This window comes from Suncus etruscus, chromosome 12 (genome assembly GCF_024139225.1).
Source record: "Suncus etruscus isolate mSunEtr1 chromosome 12, mSunEtr1.pri.cur, whole genome shotgun sequence".
Lineage (NCBI taxonomy): Eukaryota > Metazoa > Chordata > Mammalia > Eulipotyphla > Soricidae > Suncus > Suncus etruscus.
In genome coordinates, this window is record NC_064859.1 from 68527594 (window position 1) to 68543682 (window position 16089).

The following is a 16089-nucleotide window of genomic DNA, read 5'->3' on the forward strand; positions in this document are numbered from 1 at the left end:
GAGTGCTTTAGCTATTATTGTTCCAAATGAATTTCAGAAGTGTTTGATCCACTTCTTTGTAGAATGTCATGGGTAACTTTAGAGGAATTGCGTTAAATCTGTACAGTGCTTTTGGAAGTATTGCCATTTTAATGATGTTGATCCTGCCAATCCATGAGCAGGGTATGTGTTTCCATTTCCGCGTGTCCTCTCTTATTTCTTGGAGCAGTGTTTTATAGTTTTCTTTGTATAGATCCTTCACATCTTTAGTCAGGTTGACTCCAAGATATTTGAGTTTGTGTGGCACTAATGTGAATGGGGTTGTTCTCTTAATGTCTTGATTTTTGTGTGTTAATTTTGTAGCCTGCCACTTTGCTATATAAATCTATTATTTCTACAAGCTTTTTGGCAGAGTCTTTAGAGTTTTCTAAGTAGAGTATCATGTCATCTGCAAACAGTGAGAGCTTGACTTCTTCCTTTTCTATCTGGATTCCCTTGATATCTTTTTCTTGCCTAAATGCTATAGCAAGTACTTCCAGTACTATGTTGAATAGGGGTGGTGAGAGAGGACAGCCTTGTCTTGTACCAGAATTTAGAGGGAAGGCATTTAGTTTTTCTCCATGGAGGATAATATTTGCCACTGGCTTGTGGTAGATGGCTTTAACTATATTGAGAAAGGTTCCTTTTATTCCTATCTTGCTGAGAGTTTTTTTTATCAAGAATGGGTGTTGAACCATATCAAATGTTTTTTCTGCATCTATTGATATGACCATGTGATTTTTATTTTTCTTGTTGTTTATGTTGTGTATTATGTTGATAGATTTATGGATGTTAAACCATCCTTGCATTCCTGGGATGAAACCTACTTGATCAAAGTGAATGATCTACTTGATGAGGCACTGGATCCTGTTCGCCAGAATTTTGTTGAAGATCTTTGCATCTGTGTTCATCAGGGATATTGGTCTGTAATTTTCTTTTTTGGCAGCCTCTCTATCTGGTTTTGGTATTAAGGTGATGTTGACTTCATTTGGAAGTGTTCCTGTTTTTTCAGTTTCATAAAAGAGCCTGGCCAGGATTGGTAGTAGTTCCTCTTGAAAGGTTTGAAAGAATTTATTCGTGAATCCATCAGGGCCTGGGCTTTTGTTTTTGGGCAAATTGTTGATTACAGTTTTAATTTCCTCAATAGTGATGGGGTGTTTAGATATGCTACATCTTCTTTATTCAACTGTGGAAGGTTATATGAGTTCAAAAATTTATCCATTTTGTCCAGGTTCTCATATTTAGTGGCGTAGAGTTTCTCAAAGTATTCTCTGAATACCCTTTGAATCTCTGCAGTATCTGTAGTGATCTCCCCCTTTTCATTTCTAGTATGCGTTATCAAGTTTCTCTCTTTTGCTTTGTGAGTTTTGCCAATGGTCTATCAATCTTGTTTATTTTTTCAAAGAACCAACTTCTGCTTTTGTTGATCTTTTGGATTGTTTTTTGGGTTTTCATTTCATTGATTTCTGCTCTCAGCTTTGTTATTTCCTTCTGTTTCCCTATTTTTAGTTTCTTTTGTTGATCATTTTCTAATTCTATAAGCTGCGTCATTAAGCTATTCATGTATGCTCCTTCTTCCTTCCTGATGTGTGCTTGCAAAGATATAAATTTTCTTCTCAGTACCGCTTTTGCTGTATCTTATAGATTCTGATAGTTTGTGTTTTCATTGTCGTTTGTTTCCAGAAAATTTTTTATTTCTTCTTTGATTTTATTTCGGACCCACTGGTTTTTCAGTAGTAGACTGTTTAATTTCCAGGTGTTAAATTTTTTCTTCTGTGTCCCTTTGTAGTTCACATCTAACTTCAGAGCCTTGTGGTCAGCAAAGGTAGCCTGCAAAATTACTATCTTCTTGATTTTATGGAGGTATGTTTTATGTGCCAGCATGTGGTCTATCCTGGAGAATGACCCGTGTACGTAGGAAAAGAATGTGTATCCAGGTTTCTGAGGATGGATTGTGTATATATATATATATATATATATATATATATATATATATATGTGTGTGTGTGTGTGTGTGTGTGTGTATGTATGTATGTATATATATATATATATATATATGTATATATATTCTTTCTTCCATTTCTCTTTTCAGGTCAGGTTGGGTTTCCATTTGGTTGACCTATCAAGTGTTGACAAGCCTGTGTTGAGGTCTCCCACAATTATTGTGCTATTATTGATATCCTTTTTCAGATTTGTCAACAATTGTATTAAATACTTTGCTGATCCCTCATTGGGTGCATATATGTGTAGGAGAGTGATTTCTTCCTGCTGTACATATCCCTTGATTAGTACATAATATCCATCTTTGTCTCTTACAACTTTTCTGAGTATAAAGTTTGTGTCATCTGATATTATTATGGCCACCCCCGTTTGTTTAAGGGTGTTGTTTGCTTGAATGATTTTACTCCAGCCTTTGATTTTGAGTCTATGTTTATTCTGACTATTCAGGTGTGTTTCTTGTAGGCAGCAGAAGGTTGGCTTCAGTTTTTTTTTATCCATTTCGCCACTCTGTGCCTCTTAACGGGTGCATTTAGTCCATTGACATTGAGGCAAATAATTGTCATGGGATTTATTGCCATCTTTGTGTAGAAGTTTGGTGTATTTTTTGTTCTGTCTTGTCTGTAGAATAGATCTTTCAGTTTTTCTTTTAAGGCTGGCTTTGAGTCTGTAAAGTTTTTGAGCTGTTGTTTATCTGTGAAGCCATGTATACTTCCTTCAAACCTGAAAGTGAGTTTTTCGGGGTGCAGTATTCTTGGCAAAGCATTTATTTCATTGAGTTTTGTCACTATATCCCACCACTGCCTTCTGGCCTTGAGTGTTTCTGGTGACAGGTCTGCTGTAAATTTCAAGGATGCTGTAAATTTCAAGGATGTAATTTCCCTTTTTGATCTTGCTGCTTGCAGTATTCTATCTCTATCTGTGGGTTTCATTATTGTGACTAGGATGTGTCTTGGGGTGTTTCTCCTGGGGTCTTTTTTAGCTGGTACTCTTCAGGCGTGCAGGATTTGGTCACATGTTTTCTTTAGCTCTGATAGTTTCTCTGTGATGATGTTCTTGACTGTTGATTCTTCCTGGAGATTTTCTTCTTGGGTCTCTGGGACTCCAATGATTCTAAAGTTGTTTCTGTTGAGCTTATCAAAGACTTCTATTTTCATTTGCTCATATTCTTTGAGTAATTTTTCCATTGTCTGATTATTTGTTTTAAGGTTTTTTTTTCCAATCTCTTCTGCTGTGTAAAGTTGTTATGCATTGCATCTTCCAGCACACTAATTCTATCCTCAGCTGCTTTTAACCTGTTGGAAAGCTCATCCATTATGTTCTTCAGTTTGTCTACTGAGTTTTTCAGACCTGTTATTTGACCTGATGTTTCAGTTTGGAGTTTTCTGATTTCTATCTTCATATTCTCTTGATTTTTATTAGTGTTCTGATCTATACTTTCTTTGAGTTCTGTGAGCATCCTCCATATTTCTTCTCCAAACTCCATTTCTGAAAGACTGCTTAGGTGGTTGGCCATTGTTGGGTCATCAGAGTTTCCATCTTCATTCTCTATGGCTGAAGTTGGTCTGCGTAGTTTTCCCATTGTCACGCTAATGCTGTGGGTTTTCCTACGTGTTGTGGTGGTATTCATTGGCTAGGTGGAGTGCGCGGCTGTGAAGCAAATCTGCTTCGACCCCTTATAGGTTGGCTTAAGGTGGCCAACAGAGTCAGCCTTATCCGCAAGTCAGTCTCGGAAACACTCACCTCAGCTGAGTCAAGCTGTCAGGGGATGAACGCCAGAGAAGATCAAAGTTCCCAGGTTGAAGCAAGCCAGGGGAAGCCCCAAAATGTCTGCTGAGCTTAAGGGGCTCAGCAGAGTCTGTCTTATCCACATCTCTGGCCCGGAAAGACACACTTCAGCCAAGACACGCCCTCAGGAGATTAATGCTGGAGATCAAAGTTCCCAGGTTGAAGCAAGCTGGGGAAGCCCCAAAATGTTTGCCGAGATTAAGGGGCCAAGCAGAGTCTGTCTTATCCACAACTTAGGCCCAGAAAGACATACCTCAGCCTAGGCACGCCCTCAGGGGATGAATGCCAGAGAAAATCAAAGTTCCCAGGTTGAAGCAAGCTGGGGGAGGCCCCAAAATGTCTGCCGAGCCCAAGGGGCTCAGCAGTCAGCCTCATCCGCAACTCCGGCCCGGAAATACTCACCTCAGCCGTGGCAAGCCATCAGGGGATGAATGCCAGAGAAGATCAAAGTTCCCAGGTTGAAGCAAGCCAGGGGAAGCCCCAAAATGTCTGCCGAGCTTAAGGGGCCTAGCACAGTCTGTCTTATCCACAATTCCGGACCGGAAAGACACCAAGTTAAATATCTTTTGACTACTTCTAGCAGTTAGGTTTACCTCTGAGAAACTTGCACCTTCAAAGTTTTTGCCCATGTTTTCATTGAATAATCCTTTTGTTATTGATTTATTAAAATCTTTACTTAGGAATATTGGTATCCCCATTTTTGAAAAATCCACACCACACAGACTTTCTTGTATAATATAAAACTTATACTTGGCTTTTTACATAGCCATATATTAATTTTTCACTAACTGAAATAAATCCCAAGAATATTTGCTTTTATAAGCAAAAATTGTATCAGCTTATATATTTTTGGCTTGTTCTATGCTGTTTCTGTTTACAGAGGTTTTATAGGAAATGTCTTCTTGCAAACAACAGAAGGAAACCTCATTTGTTACATTTCTTACATATATCTTCTCCCATAAAAGATAACTTATCCTGAAGAAAATTTTTCTAATCCAAAGAATCCTAAAGACTATTTCTAAATTTGAAATTTTCTTTTTGAAAATTTGAAAAAATTTTTTGGTTTTGCAGCTAGTCACATTTTAGGAGTGTCTTATTATTTCCTTTCATTATTATACCAGAAATAATAAATGCAAATTAAACTAATATCTGCATTTGTTTTGTGCCATGAAGGTTGGAACAAGTAAAAATATCTACTACTCATCTTTCTGATTTGCCTAACTAAGCGATTTGCCTAACTAACTGCTGGCATGAAAATAGCTTTGTGAGGTGCATTCCTAGAGAGTTTACACTGTAGCTGACATGCACCTGGAGCTTTAGGGAACTCTGAGCAAAGACACACAGCATACTTGTTGCTCCATGTCAAAGATACTTTCTTAGGCCATTTTTCTGTAGGAATAATTTCTATGATTCCTTGTCTAACTGTTGGGATATGCAGTCAACATGATTATCCCCTAGTTCCTTCCAACCTACTCTCTTTCTGACCCTTGTAAGCAGATACTGCCCTCCATATAACCTCCCTCTTCTTCCCAAAGAGTAGCCATCACTGAAATCTTGCTGCCCCATACCTCTGAGATTTGAATATGGATAAGACAAGTTCTCAAGTTCCAGCTCTTTCTCCAATTAGAAGTTATTGGAGTGTGGTATGGGAGGAGTTTAGGGAAATGATATAAAGGTATAATGAAAGTGTTGTATGTGGGCACTTCAGATTTGATCCCCAGCATCACATTTACATGCTAGGAGCCCCAACACCATTGGGTTTTCTCCCTCAAAAATAAATAAAAAACCTTTTTAATGTTGATAGCTTCAGAAAACTTTAAAGTTTTCTTCTCAAGGCCTATTCATTATTGCATGTAATAAACTTAGATTTAATTTGCTTCTAATTAGATTATTTTTATGATTATTACACTAAAACAGATTGCTAATTCTCATATAGATTTGTATTCTTGAAGAATGTTGACAGGGGGGCCGGAGAGATAGCATGGAGGTAAGGCGTTTGCCTTTCATGCAGGAGGTCATCGGTTCGAATCCCGGCGCCCCATATGGTCCCCTGTGCCTGCCAGGAGCAATTTCTGAGCCTGGAGCCAGGAATAACCCCTGAGCACTGCCAGGTGTGACCCAAAAACCAAAAAAAAAAAAAAAAAAAAAAAAAAGAATGTTGACAGGGATCATATCCATGGATATTACTGGCTCATCTATTTTTTTTGGGGGGGGCGCTACATCTGGTGACACTCGGGTTACTCTTGGCTATGCACTCAGAAATTACTCCTGGCTTGGGGGACTATATGGGACACTGGAGGATTGAACCACGTCCGTCCTAGGCTAGCGCTGGCAAGGCTGACGCCTTACCACTCCGTACCACCACTCCAACCCATCATCTTATATTTTTTGATCAGCATCTTGCTTTGATGTGGTACATTTGTTAGAAGTGATAAACCGGGGCTAGAGAGATAGCATGGGATAAACCAATGTTTTATATTTCTAACAAATATTCATAATTTAGATTTGGATTCCTTTGTTGCATGTATATATACACACAAATATATATTTAAATGTTTGAAACTTCAAATACTGATTTACAAAGTTGTTCATAATACATTCATTTCAGGTATTCAATATTCCATTATTAATACCTTGACTTTTTTGAAACACCATTTGTCCCCAATTTCCCAGCCACCCTTCAGCTTGCCCCTTCAGCAATCACAAAATAATTTATATTGTATGTTACTATATTTATCATATATCTCATAATGGAGTAACTAGGTCATTGTCTGAGGACTTACTGAAGTGTTAGGTACTAGTTAAGCCTTTTGTGCTATTGTTTTCACTCATTGAGCTTAGTGGGCTTTTAAGCAACTTTTCAAATCAATTTGCTGTGTTCTTACTAGACTGTCAGAACTGTGAAATTTGGAGATGTCACACAATTGCATATGCCCCACTTGCTATAGAACAGGGTGATTCAGCAGCATGACTGTAAAGTCACCCCACATGCTGTATCTCCAATTCCAGGTGAACGAATCTGAACCAGGGTCACACGTAAAATAATCCAAATCAGGCTGAGGGTGAAACACATATAGTCTGGCAGTCTTTTACCTCATATCTCTACTAAACTGCCTGCCAGAATTGCTGTTTTTATTGAGTACAAAGGCCACCCCTAGATGGGGCAGTATGGACAGATATATCAGGCTATCCTGAGCCAGTCCTACCCAGGTGTACAAGTTTTAGGGTAAACTTAAGTTGCAAATAAATATACAAAGAAACCAGGGGTGATCTTTGCTTTGGGTAAAATAAGGTATAATCTGGCACATAGCATCTCAGCTGGGCATTTTATATGCAAGTGGAAGTAGGGTGTAGGTAGAGCACTGGACCTTCCAACAGGGCAGGGATTTGGCCCACACCCATTTTTAGAAGGCTTCAGGGATCTGGGCCCAGAGACTGGACCTACCTAGTTCAACTCAGCTGCTGCTGCTCTCTGAGACTGATCATGGAGCTGGGTCATTTTATATTATATATAGTTTTTCTTTAAAAAAAAAAAAAAGAATAGCCATCCAAACCCAACATTGATAATAAAATTATTTTCAGCTTCTTGTAGGACACAGTATTTCAGGAGTATATTTTTAATCTGTTGTTCAAAAGTCTCTTGTTTAGAAGACAGAGGAATGATGAAAGGTCACCATGTAAATTTCTTTGTTTGGAGTTTTTGTTTGGGGGCCACACCTGGTGGCACTCGGGTTACTCCTGGCTTTGTGCTCAGAAATCACTCCTGGCAGACTTAGGGGACCATATGGGATGCCAGGGGTCAAATCTGGGTTGGTCATGTGCAAGGCAAACATCCTACCCGCTGTGCTATTACTGCGGCCCTGGGTGGTTGTAGGTTTTGTTTGTTTGTTTGTTTGTTTATGGTTTTTTTTTAACCACACTGGCACTTGTGACTTATGGGAGAGGGTGCTCTGGTTAATCATGAGGAATTCGTTTTATACGCCTCCAATCTGCTCACCCAGAACCACACTTTTCAGGCCACTGAAGAGCTCTCTTCCTACTGGAAAAAAACTGGCATGGCCTGCTAAAAAATATGCTGAAATTTCTGCTCTTTTTTTTTTTTTTTCACTGCCCAGCACGGAAGCCAAATTAATATCTGGTACATTCCACACTGACTCTCTGTGGTGACAGTATGGATTTGTAGCACTACAGGGAACTGTATAAAATGGATTTTGTAGGAGTATTTTCATTTAATGTTTTCTAAATGATTAATGAGAATGCTTCTCCGGTATTTATACCAACCTAGATTTTGGCAGGTCATGACTATACATGGGAATTTTCCAGAAGGACAAATCTGCTAGGAATTATTTTTCCTTGCAGAATTTGACTAGTACTTTCTTCCCAGGGCAACTCTCCCTGCAGGAGAGGCCTGCAGGCTAGTGTGAAAGCCATGCAAATTTTATCTCACTGGAGACCATTAGCATTTAGAATTTCACTTTTTGGGGGAGTAGCTCATGAGACTCACGGAGATAGGGTTTGAAGCCAAACCTAGACACTCTGTATTTTAGTAGTGTTTCTTTACAACAAACAAAACTAATTATGCAGTGTTTTTTGGAAAAGCCTGGGTGATTTTATTGAAGAGATTGAATCATTTACTTATGGACAGTGGTCAGCTCCTTCATTTTGTCCATTCAGTGTATTGTCTTGTATTTGACACTCCAAGCCTGCTGAGTAATATCTGTTGACTAAATATGTTCAAAATGGAGTAGGCATTTTTACAACAGTTTTCTTATTTTAACTCTTCATGGAAGCTTTCATAAATATTTCCTTATGAAAGTGTTCATAATAATATACTTTTTCAAGGAAAAGACTTCCTTCTGACTTCCTTCTGTTTTCACATGAAATTCTATATCTTGGCCTCCCAATGCTTACCACAGGCTGTGTTCTTTACACTGACTGTATAAAAAGAGGAGGTACAGTAAATGCTCCCCATATACACCTCAAACCAGGCCCTTTTTTTAAAATTTTATTTATTGATTAATTGATTGATCGAAAGTTGGGCCACACTCAGCAATGCTCAGAGGTTACTCCTGGCTTTGAACTCAGAATTTGCTCCTGGCAGGCTGGAAGACCATATGGGCTACCGGAAATTGAACCAGGTCCCACCCGGGTTGGCCGCAAGGCAACTTGCAAGGCAAATGCCCTACTGCTGTACTATCTCTCCAGTCCCGAGATTCTATATCTTGGTTTTTCTCTAAAATTTTGAAACTATGTAAGATCTTATTGCTACACAGAGAGAAGAAGAATTTTTTTTCCTATTTCAATCCTAACTTACTTCCACACAGTTATAAGAAAGTCACAGGTGAAGGTGGAGTATTTAAGGAACAGACTGGCACTGACTCTATCTAAGTGGATAAAGCCCACTTCCCAGTCTCATTGTCACAGGGAAGCAGGTGGTGTCAACTGCACCAGCATCTGACCTGAATCCCTGCCACTGAGGGCCTTGGGCTATCTTGCATGGAGTCTGAAGATGGAGCTCTGTGAGCTGTTCCCAAGGATGCCTGCTTAATGAAAGACATGAGGGAGCAGAGCAACCCGGCTCAAACAGTTATTTTTTGCCATAGAACTTAACTGTCAGGGCTAGAGAGATAGTACAGCAGGCAGTAAGGGCACTTGCCTTGCACACAGCCAACTGGGTTTGATTCTCAATATCCCATAGCGTCCCCTGAGCACTGCTAGATATTTCCCAAAAGAAGAAAATAAAAAAAAAAGGAACTCCTTGTCTGTTAGTGGAGGAGCAGATCAGTTGAAAAGACTCTAGAAGTTCCTGATTCATGTTCACTTCTTGCCATCTCATCAGGGAATGGGAAGACGTATTTCTTTTTAAATAAGTTTCTTAATTATTTTTAACATATTAACATTTAATTCTGAAAATTAAACTTTATTTTTAAATGTACTTCAATTCTCTTATTGTTAGTTTTGTGTTTTATTGTATTAAAGTCCCCTACATTCATGGAAGCATTAAGTATACCTGCTAGGGCCAGGTACTGTACTCCCAAGCAATGCCTAAGGGACCCAGGGACCACTGCTAGTGATACAGCCTGTACATGCAGGCTGGATAGTTAAGTGCAGTTGGCCTTGCATTTAAGAGGTGTTCAGACCCAGTGGAGTTAAGTGACCTCAGGGTATTTTGGGGGAGTTGGGGAGAGAGGTACCATACAGCATCCAGGGATTAAATTTGATGCCTCAGGTATACAGGCATGTGTCTTACTTCTTTGAGTTAATCCTCCCATCCTCCTCCTGGTTTTTGTAGCTTTAACCTTTTTTTTTATGTCATTAGAAGAAAGCTTTGACCAACATTTCTCTTGTCCATACAGGTCATGTGGGCCCTCAGAATATTGGGGGAGACACAGGAACAAGTCCCATAGATAAAAGGCCACAGAATAAGATTTAGAGGCTGTAAGTAAGACAGAAGTAATCCAATCAGGAAATAAGTTCAGAAGAGGTCAGAAAACGGTTGAATTTTTAGAGCTGCTGTGTGTGTGTGTGTGTGTGTGTGTGTGTGTGTGTGTGTGTGTGTGTGAAGCAAGGTAATCTTTATTGAAATTTATTTAGAAAGATGTGAGAGGAGAACAAGAGAAGTACATCTTCGAGAGAGAGAGAACACAGTCTTCTTCAGCTAGAAATAAATAATGAAACTTAGTAACTAGCAAGCAAGATATGTAAGAATAGGAAGAACAAACTTGAAGAGAAAGCCTTCCCCTTTCCTTTCTAACAATACAGTTAATATTATTAAATTCCCTTTTACCTCTGTTTTTGCCACATCCCACAAATTTTGATAAAATTATTTCCATTTTTGGGGCTGGAGTGGTGGCGCAGGCAGTAGGGCATTTGCCTTACATGCGCTAACCTAGGACAGATTGCAGTTCGATCCCCTGGCATCCTATATGGTCCCTCAAGCCAGGGATGATTTCTCAGCGCATAGCCAGGAGTAACTCCTGAGCATCACTGGATGTGGCCCCAAAACAAAAATAAAATATTGCCATTTTCATTGAGTTTAGAATATATTTTTACTTTCTTATTCATTAAAGAACTGTGGTTTACAAAGTTATTGAGTTATTGAGTTGGAGGCATATATTTCAACACCAATCCCATCACCAGTGTCAACTCCTATCAATAGTGCTCCCATACTCCGTCATCTCCTAGCCCCACCTCCCTACCTCCCCGCCCTCCTTCTGCCTGCCACCTTGGCATGCACATTAAAGTTTGGTAGTTTCAGCTTAGATCTCATGCTTAAAGTGTTGTTGAGTCAGTGCTTTGAATATATAGCTCTACCACTCTCCCACATCTCCAGTATAACCAATGCCCAGACCGCTATTCCCCTATTACTTCCCTTTATCTTCTTCCTTCCTGCCTTGATTTCTTTTCTTCTCTTTCTCTTCCCTAGGCTCTGGGGTCAAGGGTGATCTAAGCATCCCCACTTTACATTACATTTATATTACATTCCTAATACAACTATTTTATACACCAAAGATCAGTGAGATCATTATTTGGTTTTTTTCTGGATTACATCACTCAGCATATCTTCCAGTTCCAAACAGGTTGCAGCAAGTTGCTTGATATTTTTATTCTCTGTAGCAGCATAGTATTCTATTGTGTATATCTATGTACCACATCTTCAAAATTCATTCATCTGCCATTGGTCATCTAGGTTGATTCCATAGTTTAGCTGTTGTACTCATTGCAGCAGTGAAAAAATGGTGTACATACATTCTTGATTTCAAAATGTTTCTTAAGCCCTTTAAGTGCAAAAAAGTCCCCATGTCCCTGACAACTGCAAAGTAAAAAGCCAATCCTCTATCACTGTCATTTGCTCAGCTCTTTTATCGATGTTGGATTAGAAAGTTCTGACTGAAGTTTTGTTTCCTTGTTTGTCTTAAAGTACTTCAATAATTGCAAAGGTATTCTAAGCCATAAGGGAATGACTTGCCTGTTCTCTAATTATTATGTATGAATGGAAATGGCTTGACTTATATATGACCTACCATGTTAACCCAGTTCCATATTTAGTAGTAATATGCTTAAGGATCTAAGTTCCAACGCCAGCGCCTGGGGACCCCCAAGCACCACTAGGTATAACCCTAGAGGCCCTAAATTCTTCCAGGGCTGTCAGGTCTGGAGAGAATGTACCATTCAGGATATTCCCTGGAGAACCCCCAAGTATTACTGCAGTAGCCATGTTAGTCTCTGGCATTATTGAGCCCAAGCATTTCTATATCTTCAAGCCATCTACCCTACTTGTCATTCAGGTATCATTGAAAGTGACTCCTGACCTCCTGAGGAAACGACCTTTTTTTGGAAGCTGACTCATATTGTAATATAAACTTAGTAACCCATCTTTTTTGGAAATTATTTAGGGTCATCCCCCAAATGCCAAGATTTCAAATTCAGTTGTTGTCAGCTTTTTTTCCTCCAGGTCTGCAATCACAATAAATCTATTTATGTCATGTTTTAACAGACTGAGGCACAGAGAGGCCAGTTGGCTTGCAGATGTGACACAGCTTGTTTTCTAACCAAACTCTATTCAGATGTTCCAAAATATATTCTAAATCTAAATATTGACAGCTTCAGCCTATTTTGAGAAGTTCTTTCTGCAATCTGTGTGATCAACCTATGCTGACATTTTCTTATTCCTCATGCATATTAGTGCAGCTGTTGGATTGTTTGAATGATTTTTATGGACTTAGTATATATACTGCGAATGAGATTCTGAATTGTATTAGAAAGAAACATGACAGAAATCAAGAGATTTCCTTCCCCTCAGAGTTAGTGAAACTTGTTTAGATTCAGTGCATGCCTTGCCCATGGTCAGCGTTCAGAGAATGCCATTATGCCCACATGGCTACCTGACAAAGCATCCTGAATCCTTCCCTAAAAACATGATGGGACAGCAATATTCTCAAAAGTACCTATGAGGTGAAAATGATAGAATAGGGGTAAGATGCTTGCCTTGCATGTAGCTGATCAGGTACAATCCCCAGCACTGTATATGGTCTCTCTGATCCTATCCAGGAGTGATCCCTGAGCACAGCCAGAAGTAAGCACTGAGCACAGCTGAGCATGGTCCAAAAACCAAGTAAAGAGTCTGTCTCTGTCTGTCTGTCTCTCCATATCTCTGTCTGTCTCTCTTTGTCTCTCTTTCTCATCAAACTAAAATAGCATTGAACCATATCCTCCCACCTCCCTGTTCCCACTTCTTTCCTGCATTATACTCAGATCCTACCCTTATGTTCCTTCTAGGCCACCTAACCTGACCAATTTGAGTTTACTATAACAAAGAAATAATAATTAATATATGGGTAGTCTACGTCTGCTGATCTGGGAATCGTCTCTTGGTTCATGCATTCTGTGGTAGTTATCACATGATTGAAGCATAGCTGTGTAAATAGTCATGACATCCACCTGTCTCCTTTGATGATTTCCTATAATATATTTGCATAAGTTTTACAGAGAAAACCAACATGCATGTTATATAACTGGCACCAGTGCTCCCTTTGAAGGGATTCTGTCATCCCTTCTGCTAGGGCATCTGTAGAAAGCGTGCTTAGTTAAAGCAAACAAACTGACTTCACTTTGATTTTGATTCTAGGCTCTATGGTTCCCTTCTCAATGCGAATCTTACATGCAGAGCTGCAGCAGTACTTGGGAAACCCACAGGAGTCACTGGATAGACTTCACCTGGTGAAAGCCGTCTGCAACAAGGTATGATCTCTCTGAGGTGGCTGCTCTGGCACCTCGCCTGGTGGAGAAAGCTTCCTTGGTCTCCCCAGAAAACTCTGATCCACTGCTCTATACTCAGCCCAGCCCAATCCTGTCTCTGCTTCTCCCAGACAGCACTCAGTTTCTTGTGGCCATGCTATTCATTTTTGTTAATGAATAGCAAGAGGGATCAGAGATCTTGGGCAGAGCTTGGATTCTGCTGTCCTTCTTCCTTGGTATTTTTAGTTGATTAAAAAGCTGGAAAGTTTTATATAGAGAAGTCACGCATGTGAATATGGCTCAGGCAGCCCTGTTGAAGCACTTTGTGCCACCCCACTCTCCCGCAGACACTCTGTGCTCCTGCTTTCTGTCACACAGAGGCACTGGGGCAATATTTAAAGTGATAATGGCTTAGACTGTAGCAGAATCAGAGCAAATTACACTGTACAGTGACAACTGTCACTCGTAAGGCTGATGCCAAGGCAAATCGAGTTCAAAGTACTTTCTGAATGATTCTTGCTTGTGAAGTAACAATTATGTGGAAGACACCAAGTGATTGCATTGACAGAAGAGTAAATTATTCCATTAAGGGATTTAGGGAGAAATTGGGATGTGGAGTGCCTCTGTTTGTAGGCCATGGGCAAGCTTGCCTCTCCAGTTTCAGCCCTTTTAGTAAGACTGCTTTTTCCTCCCTCCCTCCCTGGGCTGTGGTTCCTGCTAACAGGAAAAGGAGTCTATAGAGTAAATCATAAACACGGCAGTAGAGAAGATCAACCCTTGTACTAGCTCTCCCACCCTCAGCTTAGCTGGTCTCTTTTTTTTCCCCAGTAAAGGTAGAGAGAGCAGGGTAAGGGCTCCCTCCGCCAAACCTGGTGGTGCTCAGGGCTAACTTTTGTTTATGCATGCAGGGATAACTCCAGACAGGAATCGGAGACTCTTCGGGGTACCGGTACCCGGGATCAAATCTAGGTTGGCAAGACAAGCATCTCTTCTGTTTTCTGGCCCTTCTATTCTGATAGATGTCTTCCTGAGTTTTCTCCTTCGTGGCCTGTGCACACAGGACTCAGGCTTATTTCCCATGCAGAGTGGAGTCACTCTCCAGTATCCACAGACACACCTGGCACCACCTCACCTGCAAGCTTTTATGCTTTTCATATCATAAAAGTAGTTTGCTTGATTTTTGTTTGATTGATTTTGGATTTTGACGTAGCCAGTGGTGCTAAGGAGCTACTTCTGTCTTAGTGGACCACATAGTGCCAAAAACTGAACACAGGACCTCCTGCATGCAAAGCATGTGCTCCAGAGAGCTTTCTTTTCAGCCCAAAAGCTTGCTTTCTTACTCTGTAAGCAATTGATGGAAATTTGTATTGCTTTTTAGATTCTAGCATATTTCCTTGAATCTTAAAACATGGTTAAAATATAGTTCTTTTTAGAAATAGGAAATGCCTCACTTGTTACTCAGATATTCCTAATCTATGGCTTTCTAAAATGTACATAGATGATTACATATGTTTGTCATTCGCCTCCAGATCTCTTGGGGAAATTTGTATGTATTCGAGAGGAAATTTTGCGTCTTAGTGAACTCAAGGGTGGAACAGTATCTCAGTTGAAACGGTTTTGCAGGTCAATTTTCCTAATCCTACAAAATTGCATATTTTCATTATTAAAGCCTTAGACACCTAATCCAGTGTAACATGGTGTGCTGTCTAGAGGTAAAAGATGGGAGCTGGTCCACACAAGGCAGTGCTGCTGTTGCATACTTTGACCCAACTTAAACATTCTGTCGGTTCATGAATCATGAATCATTCTCTGGTTCCAGGCAGTTTGCAAGTATTGACTTATATAATCTTCATAACCCTGTGAAATAGATGTGGCTATTATCCCAGTTTATAGATGAGGAGACTGAGGCATAGAATTTGCCCAAAATTACTTGTTACCCCTGCAGACTGGCTCATAGTCCAGACACAGCTCCAGCTGGGGGTGGGGGTGTATGGAGGGCACTGAGATGCAGGACACCTCAGCTGAGTGTCCAAAACGTCCCCTCCCTGTTCTTCTCAGTGAATTCAAACTACAGTCCTTTCTCCAAATTCAGTGGTTGTTCTCATGCTTTGGGAAGTCGCAGTTCTTAGCTCTGGTCTCAGCATTAGGACTTGTGATGACTTCTGCCTTTCTGTAGATTTGGGGACTCGGGAGACTCAGGAGGGTAGGAAATGAGTTGAGAATGTGAATGTTATCTCTGTAGCAGTATTTTAAATTAGTTTCTCCTTCATCTCTCTTCCTTGGCCTGCATCCGGAAACACCAGGTTGTGAGCTTACCCAGGCAGCTCAGCAAAGCTGTCAGAGGTGCAATTTTGTCCAACAATTTCCATTTGTGGGTATCAAATCAGGTCACACACACACCCCAGACCAACCTGGTAACTAAACCTTCAAGAGGCCAGTGCTGAGGATGTTTTCAGTGGCTTCCTACTTGACAGTACCCTTAATACATGATTCTCAATTCAAGGATGTTCTGCAAATTCCAGATTGTATCCAAAAAGAAGGCAGTTG

General features: G+C 40.1%; 1 protein-coding gene and 1 pseudogene across 1 annotated transcript in view; both read left to right on the forward strand.

Annotated features, from left to right (window-relative positions):
• The window catches only part of TRAPPC12 (trafficking protein particle complex subunit 12), an 88958-nt gene that overhangs the window by 49307 nt on the left and 23562 nt on the right, over nt 1-16089 (forward strand). Inside the window, exon 5 of the mRNA XM_049784867.1 lies at nt 13433-13545. Coding sequence (XP_049640824.1) covers nt 13433-13545 — 113 coding nt within the window. The remainder of the gene's footprint in view (nt 1-13432; nt 13546-16089) is intronic.
• On the forward strand, nt 8699-8852 carry LOC126024885 (uncharacterized; annotated as a pseudogene).